We start from the raw sequence: 21,261 nt of genomic DNA on the forward strand, positions 1-21,261 counted from the left end.
ACCTGGAAAGTCTTTAAACAACTGTTTAAATGCCTACTAACCAACAGCTTTAAAAATTAGATTTGCAAGATTACAGTGAATTGCCTTTTTGATAGAGAAATAACATGAAAGACTGAAACAGAGGGGGAAAATATGCTGGTTTAAAGCTAAACTTCACTCGCTAATTAGGTCAAGAAACTCCTACTTGTATGAATTTGCAAGGAACTACTCTGTCAAAAGCTGGACCTAACTACTCTGTCCAAATATGGACAGGAAAATGGACCCTATAAGATTTGTGTATGAAAGAAACTTCTAATAAATAGCCTTTAATAATGTTTTGCTTTCCCATACAGAAATGCCAAAAGAAAAAAAACTGTTGCATATGGATAACAAGATTATAATGTTAACCCTGATAAATTCCCAACATCACACAGACACTGGAGCAAATGATTCTTCCAGTAGTCCGGTTTAAACATTCCCCATTAGCTGCTCTACATCAGATATGGAGATGATGACAGAAGTGAAATCTAGTAGCAGCTAAAATGCTACTGCAGTAATTATTAGATAGCTCTTTATCTACAGGCAGCTGCCAGCAGTCCATATTCATTTATCTAAGAGGCTTCATACTGTAGCAAATAGTACTAACAAATCAGGTAAGAGAGAAAGAGAAAACTTTGAGATAAATAACTGCAAATACTCCATCTGTCTCACAGTAGCCACTAAATGGGAGTTCTTTTTAAAAAATATACAAACACGCTATCTTCATTATTCATAAATTTGTTTTGGTTTCACTTTTTTTCCCAATGTGCATTTTTTTTTTTTAAACACATACCTTTTCTGCAAGGAAAACTCAAATTCCAGAGATTTTTAAATAGCAACAGAGCTGTGTTATGTTCGAATTTCTCAGATAAATCTTTTGAGTGTTCACATGTATTTTTGATCATGGATATATTTCTGAAAGACTGCTGATGTTCACAATACTATAGTTATCTCGAGGGAAGGCAAATGCACATCTCAGGTGAATTGTTACAGAACTTAGATGTTCCCCTGCATAGCTCAGGGCTGATATATAGTGTATACAAGGGGAAGTTAGAACATCTCTAGAGTTTCAGCCTGGCAGGAATGAAATGTGATTCTTACTCCTGAAGGCAAAATAAGTCTTAAACATCTAGGAAGGTTTGTTCTTCCAATTCCTACTCTTTTTGTCATCTTACCATGGCTAATCTTAAAACACATTGAAGTCATAACATCTATTTTTTAACAGAGCCAACATTTACTACCCTCCCTTCAACTAAGGAGTTTTTCTATGGCCCTTCACCATAATCACGTAGGTGTGTATGGATGTTTTCATGCAGCTACAGGATGGATATTCTCAATACTATTTTTTGCCCTGAGACAAACAAGAATCATTTTTTTACACTGTTTTACAATAGACTGTCTGGCTGCCTCGACCATTTTGTGAGACCATGAGCAAAAGTTAACTCTAATAACCAATTCTAAATCCAGCTTTTAACTGCATCTACAAAGACTGTTTCCCAGTTGGTCACCCCTAGGAATGTGCACGAGAACTGACAAGGAGAAAAACTGAAGAGAAGAAAAACTGATACTTTTTGATAAAAGGAGCTGTAGCTCTCTCACATGAGGAGCAACCAGTCAGAATTTCCCTATAGGGAGGACTCCCTCAACTTCTTTCAGGCTACTTTAACCTTTGAATAGCATCAAAACATATGAGGTACTTGATTTTTACTCTTTTACTTTTGCAAGCCTTTTACATCATCTGTAGTCTGTTCCCCAGACTTGAACCATCTTTTTTTCTAAAGTCTGCAAATTATTTGGCATCATTGAAATTTTAGTGATAGAAGGGGTGGTGAGAGCAGCCTAAGTTTTACACATTTCAAAACCAACACTCATGCAAAATAATTTGAAGAAATTTCCTAGACGACTACAATTGCAACAGCTAAACTCCTCTAAGGTGAGAAGTACCTTCTGTTCTGCTTTTGTATAGCCCCCTCCTGAGATGCCCAGGAACTCCCACATGACAAATAAGAAACAATAACTCTAATGTTCCCACACAGAGAAAATCCACACCACACTGTCTGATACCCCAAGAACACAAATAATTTCTCATTGTTCTCATGAGTCGCTGCAATATTGAAGTGTTACCACATTCAAACCTTTCAGCTGAAATTCCACCAGCCCAAAGAATCACAAAAAGGATTAGGTTGTGTCCATGAGCTGGTTTTCATACAACCACAAGAGTGACCAGCAGCAATCCAATAGTTAACAGTGTTACCATGCAAGTGGCAATAACAGGCTTCAACACTGATCCCCTATTGAGCAGACTGGGAAAAGCTCATAGTTTCTTTGGTTCTCTTGTTCCATCCTGGCTGCTAATTCAAAACACAGTCATATATCAGTTTACGTCGTAAAGGTCATACCCACAAGGCCAGGAACAATTCCTTTCTAAAAGGAATGCAGGCTTGGAAAATTTGTGCAAATCCACACACAAATCATTAGGATCCATTACGATGTCTGGATCTCCCACCCCTACAAATTTGACACACACATTGAATACAGGATGTATCAATGTTTTATTTCAGGTGAGCAGCAAGCTTTGGAATGACTCTTCCAGCTGTCTCCACTTTGTCACCACCAGACCATGTGGTGATCCTTGGGCACACAAACTCGGTCCTGTCCTGGTGAAGCTAAACTGAAAGATGCACTACAGCAGCTGAAGGGCATTCAGCCTGCCAGACTGAGACTGCTCTAAAGCCAAGCCTCCAAAATTTATTTAGCAGCTGTTTGGTTTTACAGACCTGTTCCTACCAGTTCCCTCTACAATGTCAATGTAGATGTAGCCATAGTGCCAGCCACCTTCCAAGACTCCAAGTGTTTTCTGTGTCAAACACATAATAAAAGTCAAGTGTTCTTCACTGTCTCCCATGTTCTTTCTTTAAGTGAATCAAAACGCCAAATCTCACCTTACATTAAGTTTTGGGAAGGGAGGAAGGGGAATAGGGGAAAGGAAAAGAAAAAATGAACAACGGGTGCTGCTGTCTGCTATTTCCTCAGTTATTTAGGTTGATAATCTGAGAGGCTGGAGGCAAAGCACCTTCAAAGACAACAAGGGTCAACTGTTGGTTGCTTGAGGGCTGGACACACTATCCCTTTTTCATTTGGCAGTGGTATTACTTGGAACAAGCCATTGACTATTAACATTAACACCAGGTGTTCAGCCAGCAGGGGCAAAGATTAACTTCACAATTGGCACTTCTAATTTACTGGGGTGTCTGTAGCAACATCCTGTTTGATACAATAAATTATGCAACAGTAACAAGGTGGATTTTTCTCTCCCGGTTAATCTCTCATGTATTAAGGTGTCTTCAGAGCCCTTGATACAGCGTCTGAGCTATGGAACCTGGCTGAATTAGTTCAATGTGAAACAGCTCTGTGGACTTTTTGTTGATTCCAGACCACCAGAGGTACTCTTTGCCTCTTTACTCAAGCAATACAGTCCTTCTTGAGTTGCCTGTGTTACTACGGAATAGGCTTAGAGTATTTCTTAGTGCCTAGTGCCGCTGTGCCTTCTCATCTGTTCCAGTAAAACACTCAACTGCAAGACTAGCTGTAAACACAAGTAACTCTGTTAAGGCAAACAAACCAGACTGCTTTCAGAGCATCTGTTTTAAATCCAGTCTCTGTTTTCTTCCAAAAAGATTTTAAATCTCAGAAGCCTAATTTTATTTTCAAAGCAGGGTATTTTATAAGGTTACTCATGGAAACAAGTACTGCAACCTGGCTTACGGTAACCCCACTCCTTTCCCTCCAGGTCCTGAAGAGCCACCCTTGTGATCCCCTTATCGCACTCTCTCCAATACACTGAACTTACCTTCCAGTCCTTAACACCATGCCACCAGGGTTCCCCTACACGTTCAGATCACCCATCCAGTCCCTTCTTGTATCACCATCTGTGTTCCAAACACCCTCAGAATATGACCCTTCTGGTTGTACCCACTAAAGCAACACTGTAGCTCCCTACAATGCCCCCTATGATTGCCCCAAAAGCCCATCTCACAACACTGTATGCTTTACCTGGTTTTGCTCAGCTTTCTATTTGGGCAAGACAAAACATTGCTATAGGAACTAAAATACCTGCTTAGTGCTAGGTACGCTTATCCAAAGAGGTATAGGCATCATTTTAGAATCATAGCATCATTGAATCATTTTGGTTGGAAAAGACCCTTTAAGATCATCGAATCCAACCATAACCTAACTCTGGCACCAAACCATGTCCCTAAGAACCTCATCTAAACACCTTCTAAACACCTCCAGGGATGGTGACTCCACCACTTCCCTGGGCAGCCTGTTCCAGTGTCTGACAACCCTTTCCATGAAGAATTTTTTCCTAATATCCAAACTGAACCTTCCCTGGCATAACTTGAGGCCATTTTCTCTCATTCTATCACTTGCTGCTTGGGAGAAGAGACCAACATCCTCCATGCTACAACCTCCTTTCAGGTAGTTGTAGGCAGTGATCAGATCTCCCCTCAGCCTCCTCCTCTCCAGGCTAAACAGCCCCAGCTCCCTCAGCTGCTCCTCATCTGACTTGTGCTCCAGGCCCTTCACCAGCTTCATCACTCTCCTCTGCACTCTCTCTAGTACCTCAGTGTCCTTCTTATAATGAGTGTCCCAAAACTGAACACAGCATTTAAGGTCCGGCCTCACCAGCACTGAGTACAGTGGCACAATCACTTCTCTAGTCCTGCTGGCCACACTATTCCTGATACAAGCCAGGATGCTCTTGGCCTTTTTGGCCACCTGGGCACACTGCTGGCTCATATTCAGGCAGCTGTCAGTCAACACCCCCAGATCCTCTCTGTCAGGCAGCTTTCCAGACACTCTTCCCAGAGCCTGTAGCGCTGCCTGGGGTTGTTGTGACCCAAGTGCTGGACCCGGCACTTGGCCTTGTTGAACTGTGTACAACTGGCCTCAGCCCAATGACCCAGCTGGTCCAGATCCCTCACTCCCTCATTTCGCTTCATGGGGGCACCAATTTGAGTCTATCTTCTTTACCAAGCCACTGGTTTTCAGGAAACATTTAGAATTTCATATTTTTAAGATATGTAATCCACAGAGGAATGTGGCTGAAACTGATCTACCATGTCCAAAACTTACTAGAAGGCAAAGATTAACAGAGACTTCAGTCTAGGCAGCAGGACTAACTATTTCTGTAGAAACCAAACCTGTTTAAAAAAATGCTAATTTTATACTGAAGTGAAACAATCAGGTAAAAGTCCATTGAAACCATTTCTTATTAGTCATATGTAGGGCTTGATTTAGCATATGGAGATGCCAAAAATACATTAATGTATGTGGCTTAAAACAGCTTTCAATACATTAAAAGAAAAAAAAAAAAAAAAAAGAAAAACCTTTTGGGACAATGCCAGAATGCCTCAGTCTATAATTATTGTTCATATCAAAATATCCTTTGGCTATGTATGAGAAGTCATTCTGTTTCATGGGGTTTTTAAATGATTCACATTCTTGACTTGTAAAATCTCTCATCTGTCACAGATTACTTAAGGACTCACAGGAGGAAACCCTGGAAATATTATGCTTTTTTTCATACAGCAGGTATTTTCCCAAAATCTAAATGGCTTTAAAATGAAAATATCTTGAAATTTCAATAAACTGTCAACAGAAAGCATTCTCATATCTGTACTAAAGAAAAAGTGAGGGCCAGGACTATAACCAGAAACTCAGGAGCAGAAGAAAATTTGAAGACTACACTCACTGGAGCTGTATTAGTTCATTAGTACCATTAGCTCTTATTACCCCAATGCTTACAATTAAAAAAAAGCAGCAAGAAACCCAAAGGAGAAGGAGTAAGGGGGACTTACCTATGAGATACATGCCAATCCAGTCCCCTGCATCCACTTCCTCCTTTATATCCCAGTATATCACCAGGTCCTGTGAATGCCCGATGGAGTAGTAGGAGCTGCTGACCATCAGGGTGGACCGGCTGTCTGAAGTGACAAGGTCCGTGTCACTGGTAGACCTAGGAATGGTGACCGTCTCATGGGAGTTGTTCCTGATGTCCATGTTATGGAACTGGTCCGGATTATAGCTGTATCTGAGAGGCTCTTTGCACCGGCGCCGATTTTGTGAGTTCCTAGATGGAGACGCCATGGCTGCCAGGCCCAAGAACCTGTTTTGGTACAGATTCTGCGAAGAAAAATAAAAGAATGGTATTTACAGTATGATTCATATTTTAGTGATGTTAAAGCTCAGGAATAGTAGCACAGCAGAATGAGAAAGTAATAGAGCAGATCTTTTTCCATTTGGCATTACAAGAAAAAAAAAAAAGGAGGCATGAAAAGGTGTAGCAGGAAACATAGTGCTAACTCAAGTCCTACTCTGTAATTCTTACCGTGAAAACAAGTGTAAAGCAAGCGTATGCCACCAAGCTCAGCCGCAACTAGCAGTGTGTGAGGAAATTGTGCTGGCTTCTTCCACGTTAATGCATGCATCCAGACAACTATCAGACTGCTAGAGAGCCATTCATTTTCAACACCAGGAGACAGTCTTCCCACTTCTGACACTGAGAGATGAGTCCTCTCCCTCATTATATTTGCAGAGGACTCTTCCTTAAAGTGCAGTCACCTCAGAGACCATATCCTATCTGGAGATACTGATCAGCAACAAGGAAGAGTTGTTCTTCCTCACCAGAGATCTGAAGAGCCATGAAAATGGTTATCCTTTTTACACTGTTACCTAAATAGAGATGTCTTCACTGAAATGTAAATACAAACTAAGTGTTGCAGTGTCTCCAGTACCCCTGGTAACTTCCAATGCTGTTACTCTGCTCCATTTTTTGCAGTAGAGGTTGAGATTCCATGCACACCCAGTCTGGCAGGAACTTGGGAATGCACCTGACAATTAATGGGAATTGCAGAGGTTACTGCAGAGTAGTCATCATCTTAGCAGTTGAAAAAATATTTAAATTCCAACCTACCCCCTGCCTCGAGGCAAACTGAGTACTTGTACAAAATGTGTCATGGTGCATGAATTAAGAGCTCTTGTGAGTTGGCAGGGAATGCTTAAGTTATGACTGAGGTTAATTTTGATGTGAAGACATCCCCTGATACTGATCAAAATACTGGTTATTCTTTAATCCTGTGCTCTTTATTTTCTTTCCATTTTTTTCTTCCCAGCTTTCCCTCTTCTCTCCCTGCAGCTCTGCTATTCCAGTCACTCAGCTCTTCAGTATTCATTAGCCTTCCATTATCCATCTGTTGCCAACCATGCTGTCAAGTCTGCTAGATAGAAAACCAGACAGCATTCCAGTATGCTATAAAATGCTTTTCACATGATCAGAAGTCAAATCATCCCTTTGAACTCAAACAAATTAAGCGGAAGGAAAATCACAGCTCCTTTGTCCAGCCAAGCAGTTATTTAACCTTGGCTTTGTTAAGGCTATGGTAGCACAGGAGAACAATAAGTACTGAAAAAAAAAATATTTTGTTTATTAATACCAATTTCCATAGAATAATTAAGATACCTATTGTGTCTTCACATTCCGTTGCACAAAAGCTGTACAGAGCAAAAAATTCAGCTGGCATATTTGTGTATCCCTAGAATATACTGTCCCTTTGCAGATACTGCCCTACAACACTTACAGTCCAATGACCCAAATCCTCATTTACTGCATTAAACAGGGTTTATAGCAAAAATAGCTCCAGCAAGGATGCCACACCTTATAGCAAGTGCTGGCCAGACTGAAGCAAATAATGCAAAAGGCTACACCAGAGGAACAGGAATAGGAGGAGGAAGGAAGCATGTGGGGGAACGAAGCACACGGTGTTGCATTTGCTACGCATCTGATGTCTTTGCTGCTTCTTTTCTGACAGTTACATTTGTTCACTGTTTGAAAGAGAGTTCACTTCATAATATAAAGACAGATATTCCCTGTAAACAGAAAACGCACCGTTTTTCATCAAAAAACGGGGTCTAACATGCTGTCAACATTTTCTAATCTGGGAAGCACTCACAGACATGGACAACTACCGCACTCCAGTCAGTAATTTCAAAAAAATTGATGGGAGTTTCTGTCACTTAGCAAAGAAGGCAGCTGCTGTCACAACAGTACCTGAGACAACTACTATCGGTTTTATAATGGTGAGATGGCAACATGAAGAAATTCAAGACTACTCTTCTGGGTTAGTCTGTATTATTAACATGGGCTCCTTAGCTCATACTGTGCTATCCAAAAGCTACTCCAGGCAGGCACTTTATTTCTGGTGACAAATTACTCCAGGGAGTAGTGGTTCTGCAGATACCTTCATTTTTGAATGTTAATGGTTGTAGAGTATTAATTAACTGCATACTTTCAAATTAAATTAGACTTAAACATTTAATTTTTTCAGCTTCAGAATGACTTTAAGCAGTTTTAGTGAAAACGGTAAATCCATCACTATGTTCTAATTCTGTAAGTTCCCATTTTCCTGTATATTGATGCCAGTGGAACAAATGGCATAATCTGAAAGTAATGCAGAAGAGGCCATGGTCTCCCGAAATCTGAGTCTCCCATACCTCCAGCACAGATTCTACACATTAATGTGCAAAAAAATAAAAACCCCAAACTGAAAAAATATCAAACAAATGGGACAACAGTTACACATAATTATCTGGATTAAACAATGGCATCAAAATACAAACACAGCTGTATGAATAAATAGAAAAGAGGTCAGTAAAAGTAGCTACTCCACATTTTATTACCAGCTTTGCATATTTTCCATGCAGCTGTCTAAAGCATGCACGCAGCCCCCAAGGCCTGCTGATAGAGCCCCAGTCATAGTGAGACAGCTTAAAAAAATTGCAAATACTTCCTCTCTATGCCTTGTAGAAGCAATCTGATCCATCATAGATACCCTATGTATATAAAAATCTTTTTTAGAGGCTTAAGATTCATATTTATTCTCTCTATGCCTTTGCAGAGGTGTGTATACTATACACATTAAGCTACAATCTCATTTCTAATATACAGTGTAAATTATAAAACGTCAACAACAAACACCCAACAGCACAACAGATCAAGCTTGGTTGTCAACAGAAACAAATCCCTCTTCATTCCTGGCTCAAAACAGTCACTCCATAGCTGCTTCTACAGTCAGTCTTTCCCTCTGTGCCAAATGACCCCTCCATCTTCTCCTGAAGAGCTGTAGGGCTTAATGTTAGGGATTTTTTTCTAAATTATATTTTATTATTATATTTTCAAAAAGGTACATGATGATTTAGCAATATAGAGATAGATCCCAGCTAAGCATTTGCAAGGATCCAGCTCAGTTGTCTGTTCTGACAACTAAGAGCTATCTGTTAGATATTCGGACTGACACCAGTTATCTCCTATTGCTGCTTTGGCAGAAAAGGTATATTTGTGCAGCACAGGATGGTGGTAAAATGGGCTATTACTGTGCATACCAAACATACTATACAATCGAAATACAACCCATCACTGGAGCATTGGCAGATGAGGAAATTGAAGGGAACAAGGTGACAATGTTAGCCAGCATGACAATGGGCTCAAAGTAAGGCACATGTAGTCACTCAGATGTCTGCAAGCATCATCACAACCAGAATTTCAAGAGCAAGTACCGAGAAAGACAGTGAAATAGCTTTGTATGGTGGGAAGCTTGGGACACAGTATATTTATCCATTTGAAAATAAGCCAGTAGACAAGTCTGATATCATAGGCAAATGAGATATGGAGTCAGTCTCTTTGTTGCTCCACCAGAAATTAAGGTTCTCCTGATAAGCTTTTAGCCTTCATTTGCAAGGCTTATATGTTTCATAATGACAAGGAGTCTAGACAGATTTAAAAAAACAAATAAATAAAAACAACATCTAGGGTACCCTGGTCTAAGTGAGAATTTATGACAGCAAAAGCCTTCTGACCAGCTTTCAAGAAGGTAATATAATATGTATCAACAAGGATATTGTACTACCAGAAATATAAGGTAGTAATGGCCTATATGAAATGTTTATTTGACTGGATGAGAGACAAAATGAAAAGATTTTTAAAACGTACTCACAACCAGGTTGTGAACACCCAGAGCAAAATCCTGAGGCCAGGCCAGAAAGACAAGCAGGAAAGCAGCAATGCCTACAGCCATCACAAGGTGATATGATGAGACCCTGCAAACCAGAGCTCCTGAGGCAGACCTTTAACATAAAGGTGAGCCCACCAAAAGGTCTTTCAATATGTTAAACCATTTTATTAAAGCATAAATTAGGGTCAGGGAAGATCAAGAAATTCAGCCCTACTGGGTGGAAGACTAAAAAAAACTGGGTAAAAGCAAAAAGAGATGAGAATGAATCTCACTGCTGCTCCTTGCAGAGCAGGACTTGCCCCTCCAGGCTTGCCCTCAGTGCAGCAATGTGAAGTCCTTCCTCATAGCAAACTCTCCTGCTTTTCGTAGCCCTGGAGACTTGTTGCAGGATCCGCTCCAGGTTCTTCCCAGCAACCTCCTCATCTCCGTTCTACTTGCAGGCCTCCTGCTCTCTATCTCTTCCATGTCTGCTCCCACAACCTGTAGCCCACAGGGTTCCTCAGCTGCCAGCACCCAGCAGCTTTCAGGGAGGGTACACTCTCCCTCTGTCAAACTCAGAACCAGGAAAAGGCAAATAGAGTACATAGATTCCCTCCTTTTTGCCTAGGGACAGTGCTCTTAACACAGCACGTGGTACCTGAACAGCAAACAGTCCAAGAAAACATTTGCATTTTCCATCACAGTACACACAGTACACACAGTACAAAGGGCTAAACAAAATGCTAGGTAATACAGGGGTAAGAAGAAATACAGTTTAAAAGTAAGCTATAATGAAGGTTACAGTTTCAGCTATCATCATAAATGCCATCCCCTACTCCCACTAATCACAGTTATTTTTATTTGGTTTTCATCATGTGAGAAAAATCCCTATGCACATTTGAATTTTGGTGGAATTGTTAGTATAACTCTTAGCACAACAAAGACTTTTATAGCATAGCTTATAGTACAGCCAAATCCAGTAAACAAGGCCTTGTAGTGCAAGGAGTTGTACAAAATCTCCTCCAAATGGTTCAGCGTCTGGCTTGCTGAAAACATGAAAACTGTCAAGCTTGGATTTGGAGACTGCTATGAAGCCAAGGATTTGGAGAACACAGAGAACCTTTGCAGGATTGGGCCATTTATTTAAGAAACACAAGAATGGTTTATCAGAGCTTCAAAAGAATAATTTAAAAGCATTAGAGAGTTGCAGGCTTCCACACTCTACTGGCACCCTTTTCCCTGCAAGATATTACAGTGTACATATTAATAGATGAAACTACTGTTCTTGTCAAGACTGAAATGAAGGTTGCAAACGTTTTAAGGGGATGCATGCCATAGTAACACTAAAGAACTTGAAGTGCATTTGTCTCAATATTGCACATCTATGGCACAATATATATATTTATGCCTATAATAAACACTAATTGGAAATCAAAGCCATTATACACCAGCAACAGGGCAAATGGATGTTACCAGGTGGTTCATATTTCCTGACCTTTGTGTGTTTCCAGTTTAGCTGTACTGCTGTATTAATGTATCCTCTTACATTTAACTTTGCTTCAGTGATGTGCAAATCATTGCATGAATTGGAAACAAAATGAACGAGTTCACCTCAAGGTCAACCTGGCAAGGTTTGGTGCAGGCGGGTGGGATTGATTCCCAATAAAGGCCTATTAGTCATAAGGCAGCAAAAGCTGGGAGCACAGTAAACCAAGGTACTCTTAGCATCTACAAAGAAAATATACAATTAAGGGCAGTTCACATTAACTGGGAGCACCTAACAATCTCCTGGGCAGAAGGAGATGGAGGATGGAATATGTGGCAATGACTGGAAGGAAATTCTTAGAGTTCAGAAAAAGGAAAAAATTAGCAATGCTTTCTGTCTTCACTTTCTGGAAGTAAAAAAGAGTGCCGTCCAATGACCCCAAGAGAGCGTGCTGAAAATATACACATCACATTTCCAATTAAATTACTCCAATAATGAAAACTTTTACTCCTGTAAACATATAAATCAAACAAGTGTCTGAAAAAAATTACATTTTACCAGTTTTAGATGAGATCACTCCAGGCTTCTACACTGTAGACTACTTAAGCCTAACTAGGGACAATTAACAATCTTATATTCAACACATTTGTATTGACACAGTTTCTGCAACAGAACGCAGCTATGGACAAAATTAATTTCTTAATTTCTCTTAAAATAGTGGCAGAAAAACAGTCTTGTCTCAGCAATTTGGCACAGCACGGGATGAGAAATCAGACTTACCTGTAAGGGAAAATGGGATCTGAAAACATTGTCAATGTTTTAAAAGACATATTCAGGTATAAAAAGCAGGTAAACATGCAGTATGGCCTGAATATAAAATCTCAAAAAGATAACTATAAGGAAATAATGAAAGGGTCAATATAGTAACATTTTAAACCAAGACAGTGCTGCCCAGCTTCAATCCATGCTTTCCACACCCCAAGATTAAAGAATTAACCTTAGGATCTTCTTACACACTACTATCAAACACTCCGAAGTCCACAACACTTGCCTTTGCTGATGCTTTCCAGTGCGCATACCAGGAAATCCGTATTTTTTCCTTGGTTGGTTTTAAACATCAGAAGCCTGCAGAGAAGTGCTGCTGCAGTACCAGGCAGAGGGAGGACACTGACCATCTCTCAACAGGTGCAAGATGAAGCACCCGTTGGCAGGATGGCACACGCTTCTTGACAAGCATTCTCATGTCCATAATGGCCAGTGTGGACCACACCAGCTTCACAGATACATAGTCCTAGTGACTGCGGTGCCAAAGGCTATCTACATTCCTCATCTTGTCAAACCCAAGGACAATATTTATGAACAGCAATCATTACAAGAAGAAAAGCAATCATTCTGCACCAGGCAGTAGTACTGGTTTAATCCACTATTTAGAACAGAGAAGCATCACTCTCAGCAGAGAGTTCTCCCAAAAAGCCTGTGTGCCCCACATCAATCTATTTAAGAATCATCACTGCATTCATCAGGGCCGCTCCACAGCTGGACTCTGCTGCTCTCCCAGGAATGCTACTTACTACAAAGGGGTTTTAGAAGGGAGGAAGTAAGAACAGGGCAACACTTCTCTGCAGGCTAAAACCAGTGTTGCTGTTCTGGGAAGAGATCAACCGATGCTCCTACTGACTGTATTGGATGCCCTGTATCAGGTTCTGCAAAGCACACAATAATAGACGTCTCTTACCTGATGGATTTTTATAACAAGTGACTTCAGTTCTCCAAGTGCTCTGCCCAAGCAGAAGATCAATGTCTTTAATAGCACTACCAGGGGCCCAGATCCATCCAGCTCAAGCTTTGAGTACTTGAGTCACCTAATTTAAAAATGAAGGTTCCCAAGAGTCCCTGTGTTCTCAGAGGGAAGAGAAAGGCTCCTCCTGAAAAAGACTGAGACCCAGGTAAGGCCTTCCCAGAGAGGATTCAGTTCCACCTTTTTCCACACCTTTTTAAGGGGTTGATGACAGTTGGGATCCTGGGTTAGGCATGTTAGGGTAGATAGGAAAGAGCCAGTCCTAAGTATGAACGTCTCAAGCTGTAAGATTTTATATTATGTAAAGTAACTGTGCAAATGTGTATTCTAAGTACATTCAAGCATGTGAAACAGAGATATAAGGCACATTAAAAAAAAAAAAGGTACTAAAATACTACCCGATTACTTAAAAACAGTTTGATTTTCTAGGCAGCTACAAAATTGCAAACTAGAAGGTACACCCAGAGAAAGTCCAAGAAGAGAAAACAAAATACCCCGTATACTGTATACACTTTATGTACAGATATATTCAAAAGTGTAATACCAGTAAAAATAGCAGAGGTTTACAAGAAAATCTGCAAAGACACCTTGCAAAATTTAAGAGACTTCTCGACATGATGTAAATATGACTTGCAGAAAGATATCCAGTAATGTACAGCGTTTCCCAGAACTGTCAGGTACAGTCATTTCTCTGCTTAGAAGCAGTCCCATATTTCCCATGTCTCTTCCCTAGAGTCCAAAGACTCATCTGAAAACTTTTTGCAGGAAAAAAAAAAAGCTTAATTTCTTATGATATGTGAGGATTATTTAAAAAAACCATAATTCTCTACCATTAGGAACATATTACACCTTCCACCACAACAACTGTTTTGCTAAAAAACAAAGTTTGTGTGATGTTTGTAGTGTATACTGCTACCAGATAGAACAAAAGAGTTGTTTAATGTATTACGCAGGTATCAGGCATAGCTTGTTATGTATAAAATACACACACAAAAAGGCAACAGAATGCAAGCAATCGCAGATACCAGAAGTTAAGCTTTTAATATTAACCTCCCTCCAGACATGAGTTTGAATCACTGCAAATGAAAGGTTTGTGTGCAAATGTACCAAAGGATTTTCCCCTGCGGAGCTCGGGCCCACCCCAGCAGCACTCCCACCACCCACGCTTCCCTCTCTGCCTGGACGCTCTTGTGTGCAGCACAGACGGATCCATATACACGCACCACAAGACATTCACCGCTGCTGCGACCTGTAAAACTTCTATTGACACCATGAGCACCATTCCCTGTAAGGGCTGTGTGTGGTTTCCCTCTTGCCTTCCCCTGTTCCAGGCTGTCAGCAAGGTCCCTGTTCCTCTGTGCCACATTCCTCACGCCATGGCCTAGGTGACTGTGCACCTTCCTCTCCTCCTCATCCCTTTTTATTCTCAGGGCATATCTCCTCCTCGCTCGTCAATATTACAGAATCACAGAGTCACAGAATCGACTGGGTTGGAAAAGACCTCAGAGATCATTGAGTCCAACCCTTGGTCCAACTCTAGTTTGTTTACTAGGTCATGACACTAAGTGCCATGTCCAATCTCAGTTTAAAAACTTCCAGGGACAGCGAGTCCACCGCCTCCCTGGGCAGCCGTTCCAATGCCTGACCACTCTCTCTGTAAAGAATTTCTTTCTAATCTCCAGCCTAAATTACCCCTGGCAGAGTTTAAGCCCATGCCCCCTTGTCCTATTGCTGACTGCCTGGGAGAAGAGACCAATCCCCACCTGGCTAGAACTTCTCTTCAGGTAGTTATAGAGAGTGATGAGGTCACCTCTGAGCCTCCTCTTCTCCAGACTAAACAAGCCCAGCTCCCTCAGCCTCTCCCCATAGGGCTTGTGCTCAAGTCCCTTCACCAGTCTTGTTGCTCTTCTCTGGACCCGCTCCAGCACTTCAATGTCTTTCCTGAACTGAGGGGCCCAGAACTGAACACCATACTCCAGGTGTGGCCTCCCCAATGCAGAGCACAGGGGAAGGATCACTGCCCTTGTCCTGCTGACCACACTAGTTTGGATACAGGATACCATTCTCCCCTCACTTGTAGGAAGGGATAGGGCACAAAGCATCATTTACCGTACCAGCCAAAGGACAGGCAGTGGATTAACATGTGAAGACAATAAACACAAAGCCCAAGAGGGATGGAAATAGGCTCTTTTCAGTCACGGTTGCTTCCAGCTGCCCACAGTGGCTGACCCCCACTCCACAGAAGAGAACATTTTAAATCTCCTGCTTCATTCAATGCCCCTGCACTCTGTTGTGCTTCTTACCCCACCTGTATTTCACTAAAAGTGATCTGAAGTGTCAGTACCTTAACCTCCTCTGGCAGGGAGGCAGGCAGGTATTAGCAGGCTGTCAAGTATTAATGCCTACACCAACCACTCCTTTGATCCATTACACAAACAACAAGAAGCCATTGCAATAACCCAGTCTCTCAACAAGACACCAGCTTTAGTGCATGCCCGCAGCTCCATCTTCTACCTTTCAACAAGGCCTAGAATATTACCTGACATTTTGAAACCAATTGGCTACAGAACTACTGTTATTATCATATCACCTCCAGACAAATACAGAAATGCCATGCAGCTGAGTGTGCTTGATCCTGCTTCTGAGGAAATTAAAGGCAAAACTTCCCCTGACTTCAATGTGCAACAAAGTGACTTTGTAAAACAAAGGAAAACCCATATAGATGTCAAAAGCTACAGTTAACGAGGGCTCATCCAGACCTGGAAAACCAAAAATTCATATTTTAACTAAAACACTTCAAGCATCATCATCCATGCTACCACTTATTCTGTCGGAAAACACATCAAAAGTGTAGGTCAGCAAGTTGCGTTCTAGGACAGGGATCACAGTAATTACTTTTAGAATGAGATCTCAAAACCTAGTAACAAATATGTCATTTGATGAGTTACAATTCATTTAAAATATAGTAGTATTTTTAGACCATGATATCTGAACGTTTTTTTCCTATGCCATTATAATAACAGAATCCAGCACATTTTTCTATTTTTCAAAAGAAAATAAACACCTCATTGATTTAAACTGGAACCTCAGGAACTGAAGCATATTAATCATTACTGCACGGATTTCGCCTACTGTCAGTGGAGAGCAGAACGAAAACTGCTTGCAAGTATTAAGAGTTCAACTGCCACATTTAAGCATGCTTATTCTCAGATCGATTTATGTCTGCATACTCCTGGGGAGATATGACAACAACCCTGTATTTTTTGTAGCTAAATTTTTAAACTGTAAATATCTAAAGTTCATTATCTGTTTTTGTTGTTGTTGTTGCTTGTGTTTCTTTGGTTTTGGTGTTTAGTTTCGTTTTAAAGAAAAATCTATTATAACAAAGCTTTTGAGGATCATGAGTTCTTATTTTGCACTGAAAAACAGCAAAATAAAATTGACGTACACATAGTAATGCTTCAGATCCAGTATTTTATTCTTTAAAATAATCACGATGCTGTTAAAACTTAATATTACTGATAGAATCTACAAGGTATAGTTTCCGGGGCAGGTAAAACTAGCCTCAGATACTGATCTCCAAGTCAGAGTGCTAATTACTGTTTCATCTTTATTAAAAGTTGTTTATGTTTTGATTGTATAAATCATAATAAATTGTTACTATAATTGTATTCATGAGAAAGCAAAGAAACTGGGCAAACTATTCCAAGAGGAAATGAATAATTCTGGTACTACAGTCTCCAGTCGAGGAGCAAGATTCAGATTTTACAAAGAGAACATGCAGCAGTTTTATCTAGGGCACAAAAATAATCCTACATGAGAAAACAGAAGCTGCGTTCAGGGACTCTGTTTTCCTCTGGATCACGGTAAGAAAACTCCGAACTACATGTCAAAGGCTTTCTGGGGAACTGCTAGCCAAGGTTAGATAAAAGGTAGCCCAGTATTTTCCCCCCTAGAGAACAAGCATGGGCACAAAGCGTATTTTCAAAGCTGAAACCGCACAGAACAACTCGAGGAGAACTTGATCAAGCAGATGAAGGGCAAACTGGTGCAGGCTCCTCCAACCAAATATAAATGCATAAGAGAGATAAGCCCTGCTGACTACTATCACCAAGAGAAACTGGACCTGCACACAGAGACAGGCAAGTCCCATTGTGACAGTATGATTCCTGAGCTTCGCCCATACTTATTTCACTGGTAGTACACCTCTAATACAACAATTAGATATCACTGTGTTTCATCACACAATTGCAGGTAGGTTTGCTCATGTTACTGAGTGAGGTCCTAATTTACTCTTTTCTCTGTTAGTACAGTTCAAAAGGATTTGTGGTCCTGTGTTCAAAAGGTCTCACAAGAGTTTTCAAAGAGGAAGAACATCTGCAAAGGTGACCAGAAAAGTTACATTTCACTCACCTGCAGACAACAGCACAAGAATGGTTATGAATGAAGCTTCAAGCCATAGTTTCATTTAATATTAATGAGGACCATTAGTTAAACTTAACCCAATGCTTTTTTGCTGCCATTTAATCCTCATAGAAGTAATTACAGCTTTTGACACTGCACCTAAAGTAAGGCCCAAAGGAGAAATTTTTTAACCTATTTTTCTGATAACAAGCCCTCTGTCAAGGAAACGTCCTAAATCCATCAAGGATTAGGTTCTAGGGCATTGCAATGAAACTCCACAGTTTAATTAGGATTTCTAGAAGCTTGCACAAGTAAGCAAGTCAGAAAAGTTCAGTTCTGCAGGCGTTAAAGCTCAGTTCCAGAAGAAAGACCAAGAAGCAAGGCTGCAGCCATGCGAGATGCCATGCCCTGCTTGGACGTCTTGGCATGGGACTTGGTTCTCTTCTCCTAAGGACAATGAGAACGACTTACTGTCCAATTCCATGCACAAATCAATAAAGCACGCTTTGGTCCACGGATGCCACTTTTAAACTGATGGTATCACTTGCTGGGTAAAATGCTTTCCAACTTAACCTTAAGGCAGTGCAACTGAATGTCAGTGAGGTTAAAACTTGACTTTTGAACAGGTATTTCCATTAGCAGCTCTCAAGTACCGCAAGAATTCATTTGCGTGTAAGACCTGCAAACAGAAAAGACACTAATTTGACAAATTTATCACTTGTAACACATTAGCTTAATGGCCACATAGTAGTGTTTCTGGTACTTTTCCTCTCAATACTAGTGATAAATTAACTTGATTGCTGTATTTTTCTAACCTTTAACCAGAAGCCGATTGTTTGTGTTAAAGATATTCAGGTCTGATTCCAAAAGCATTCCTGGAAACAAAAACAAACAGCCCTGTTAGCAGTGGAATTAATGAAGCTCTTTTCCTGCAGAGCTCTCTCTTTCATCACCACCAATTCTCTGCTAAAATCCCAGCTTTTTCCTGTCCATTCCTCTACGAAAAAAACACACAAAGCAAAGCCACAAACAAGCCCAGCAACTGTCCCGGCTGCTGAACCAGCTCTGCCTGCCTCTCCCCCAGCCCCAACCTGGGTCTCCCTCCTCTCCCCAGCCCATGACATCTGGGCTTAATCATCTCACTTGAAATCAGCCAAAGGCTTCAAAAGTTACTAGATAAAGGAGTGACAGACAGACAGAAAGTGCAATCAGAGAAGCCTGATCAGCCCAGGAAGATAGGCTGTAAAAAAAATTTATACATAGCCTCACCAATTTAATTGATTACTCAGATGAGGGAATTTCAGCCTATGTACAGGTCTGCAAAAATAGGTATTTCAAAAGCCATTACAAAACGTAACAGGAATCTAAGCAAAGCGACTTCAGTGGGAATAGACCCTGATATAAGATATAACACCACACTATTCCCTTACCAGCTCTGTTCTTCCTGATTAGTATCTTGCCCTACAACAGGGGTGTCCAACTCATTTACACCAGGGGCCACATCATCCTCACAGTTGCCTCTAAAGGGCCGAATGTAATTTTAGGACTGGATAAATGTAGGAGTAGTTGCATTTATTCAGCCCTAAAATTACCTTCAGCCCTTCGAAGGCAACTGCGAGTCTGATGTGGCCCCGGGTGAAAATGAGTTTGACACGCTCGCCCTGCAGAGTCCAGTGTGTTCTCATCCTGGTAGAAAATTTTAGTTAAAAATGAAACAAAACACATTTATATTTTCTGTAAGGATTTTGTGACAGATTTCTAGCTTGGTTAGTAAATCTGGGTTATTTGTTTTCTCCCATGTTAAAGGAGGCATCAAGTGTGTAATTTTTATTCAAGAAGCAAAGGAATTCATAGCAGTAAAAACTCAGTATCATGAAGAATGGATTAATTTAAATTGCAAAGTACAAAAAAAATTTCTCATTTATATTTTTCATTTTTAGATTCCCAATGCAATTAAAGTCTATATTCACAGAAGAGTCAGAGATAACATATTTGACAGAAGTTTCCCAGAGTACTGTAGATTATTTTTTTCATTATGCAAGTAACTCTGCAAATGGTTTAATATTAACGAAATTAAACATTCATTGATTTTAATTAGTCTTTTATTATATAGAATTTCACAAAATAATGGATCTTTTCAGCCAGTTTCTCTGTAGGCTTTAAAGAGATGGGCCACATTTTGACAACAGACTTACATTTCCCAGTAAAATAAAAATATTTGTGCATGTCAAGACCAAAGTATTTCCTCATGTCATGCAACAGCAAAGCTGCAAAATGCTATGAAAGTAGTGTTGGTGACCAGTATGGAAATTCTGAAAGTTAAAAGCATATTTGTATTTTACCAAAAGAAATTATAAAGCCTTTTATCTTATAATTTTTAAAGCCCCATGAGATTCTCGCTGATATCGGCCAGTACAGCCCCAGGAGATGTTGAAGCAGCATGAAAACTCCAAAGGCACATGGCACAGACATTGTTTCCAAGGTCACAAACATCCAGGTTTGTGCACATGGGTATGGGTCCATGTAAAACTTTTCAGTTCCTCTGAAGTAAATTCAGCCTAGACCTGATCTCGCCTGTCTTGGACATGGTAGAAAGACTCCAGTTGACTTCAACAGACTTCGAAGCATAATGTGTCCCACTGGGTTATTCGGGGCTCCTTTAAATTCCCAAACACTCAAGGACAGAAAGCAACATCTTCACAGCCTTCCACTTCTGTGATATAACGGGAAGAATGGCAAACTCATCACCAAATTTCCTTGCAAGTGCTCTTTTCCTAATAACTTGAATGACAGCATTATTTGCTTGTGCTGGTTCTTCATGCACATCTTTGTTTCTGCTGGTGCCCTTAACTCCCCCTCATGCTTTCCCAAATGTATAGTTATTCCCTTACAAGGCTGGCAGATAATAAGCAAATACAGATAATTGTTCCTTCAATTAAACCGGTGCTGGAAATAGGGATCAACATAAACAGGAAGAGGGCATCGTGCCAGAAATTAATCTATTAATTTCTCTGTTTAGATATAACTATCAACCCAGCCAATATTACTCTAATTAAAAAGACTTTAGGAGAGCAAGGGCTCTGGTTTGCAGCTCCACCTCTCCTCCTGCCACTGCCTCCCATCTGCTGCCTCTGCTGGGACCACAAGTGCCCAAGCTGAGGGTCTATGGGACAAATGGGGGGTTTCTTTCATGCCACCAACCCCTTTGCATCCACAGGGATTTTTGTGGATCTGTTGGCTCTTCTGCCTATCAGATAAACACACAAGGAAAGCTGCAAAGTTCAAAACACACTCTTTACAATTTTTTGGGTTATCATTAGCAAAAAAGAAAAGGCAATGCAAGTGCATGAGGTATGGTATAAAACAAAGGGGTTGCAAAACACTTTATTTCGGATACGTGGGTTGTGGTTTGAAATAGCTTTCAGCACAGCTTCTACCTATGTGTGCTGTTTTATAAAAAATAATTCCTACAACTGATTTTTTTTTGTTGTTTATTTTGGCTCAAG

At 40.5% G+C, this 21,261-nt stretch overlaps 1 protein-coding gene across 1 annotated transcript in view; it reads right to left on the bottom strand.

Annotated features, from left to right (window-relative positions):
* The window catches only part of HECW1 (HECT, C2 and WW domain containing E3 ubiquitin protein ligase 1), a gene marked incomplete at both ends in the record, with an annotated part of 194,258 nt that extends 174,818 nt beyond the window's left edge, over positions 1-19,440 (bottom strand). Inside the window, 2 exons of the mRNA XM_080364173.1 lie at positions 5,880-6,204; positions 19,348-19,440. Coding sequence (XP_080220299.1) covers positions 5,880-6,204; positions 19,348-19,440 — 418 coding nt within the window. The remainder of the gene's footprint in view (positions 1-5,879; positions 6,205-19,347) is intronic.
* Between the last annotated feature and the right edge of the window lie 1,821 nt (positions 19,441-21,261).

Source organism: Nesoenas mayeri (genome assembly GCF_963082525.1).
Source record: "Nesoenas mayeri genome assembly, chromosome: 2".
NCBI classification, from domain to species: domain Eukaryota; kingdom Metazoa; phylum Chordata; class Aves; order Columbiformes; family Columbidae; genus Nesoenas; species Nesoenas mayeri.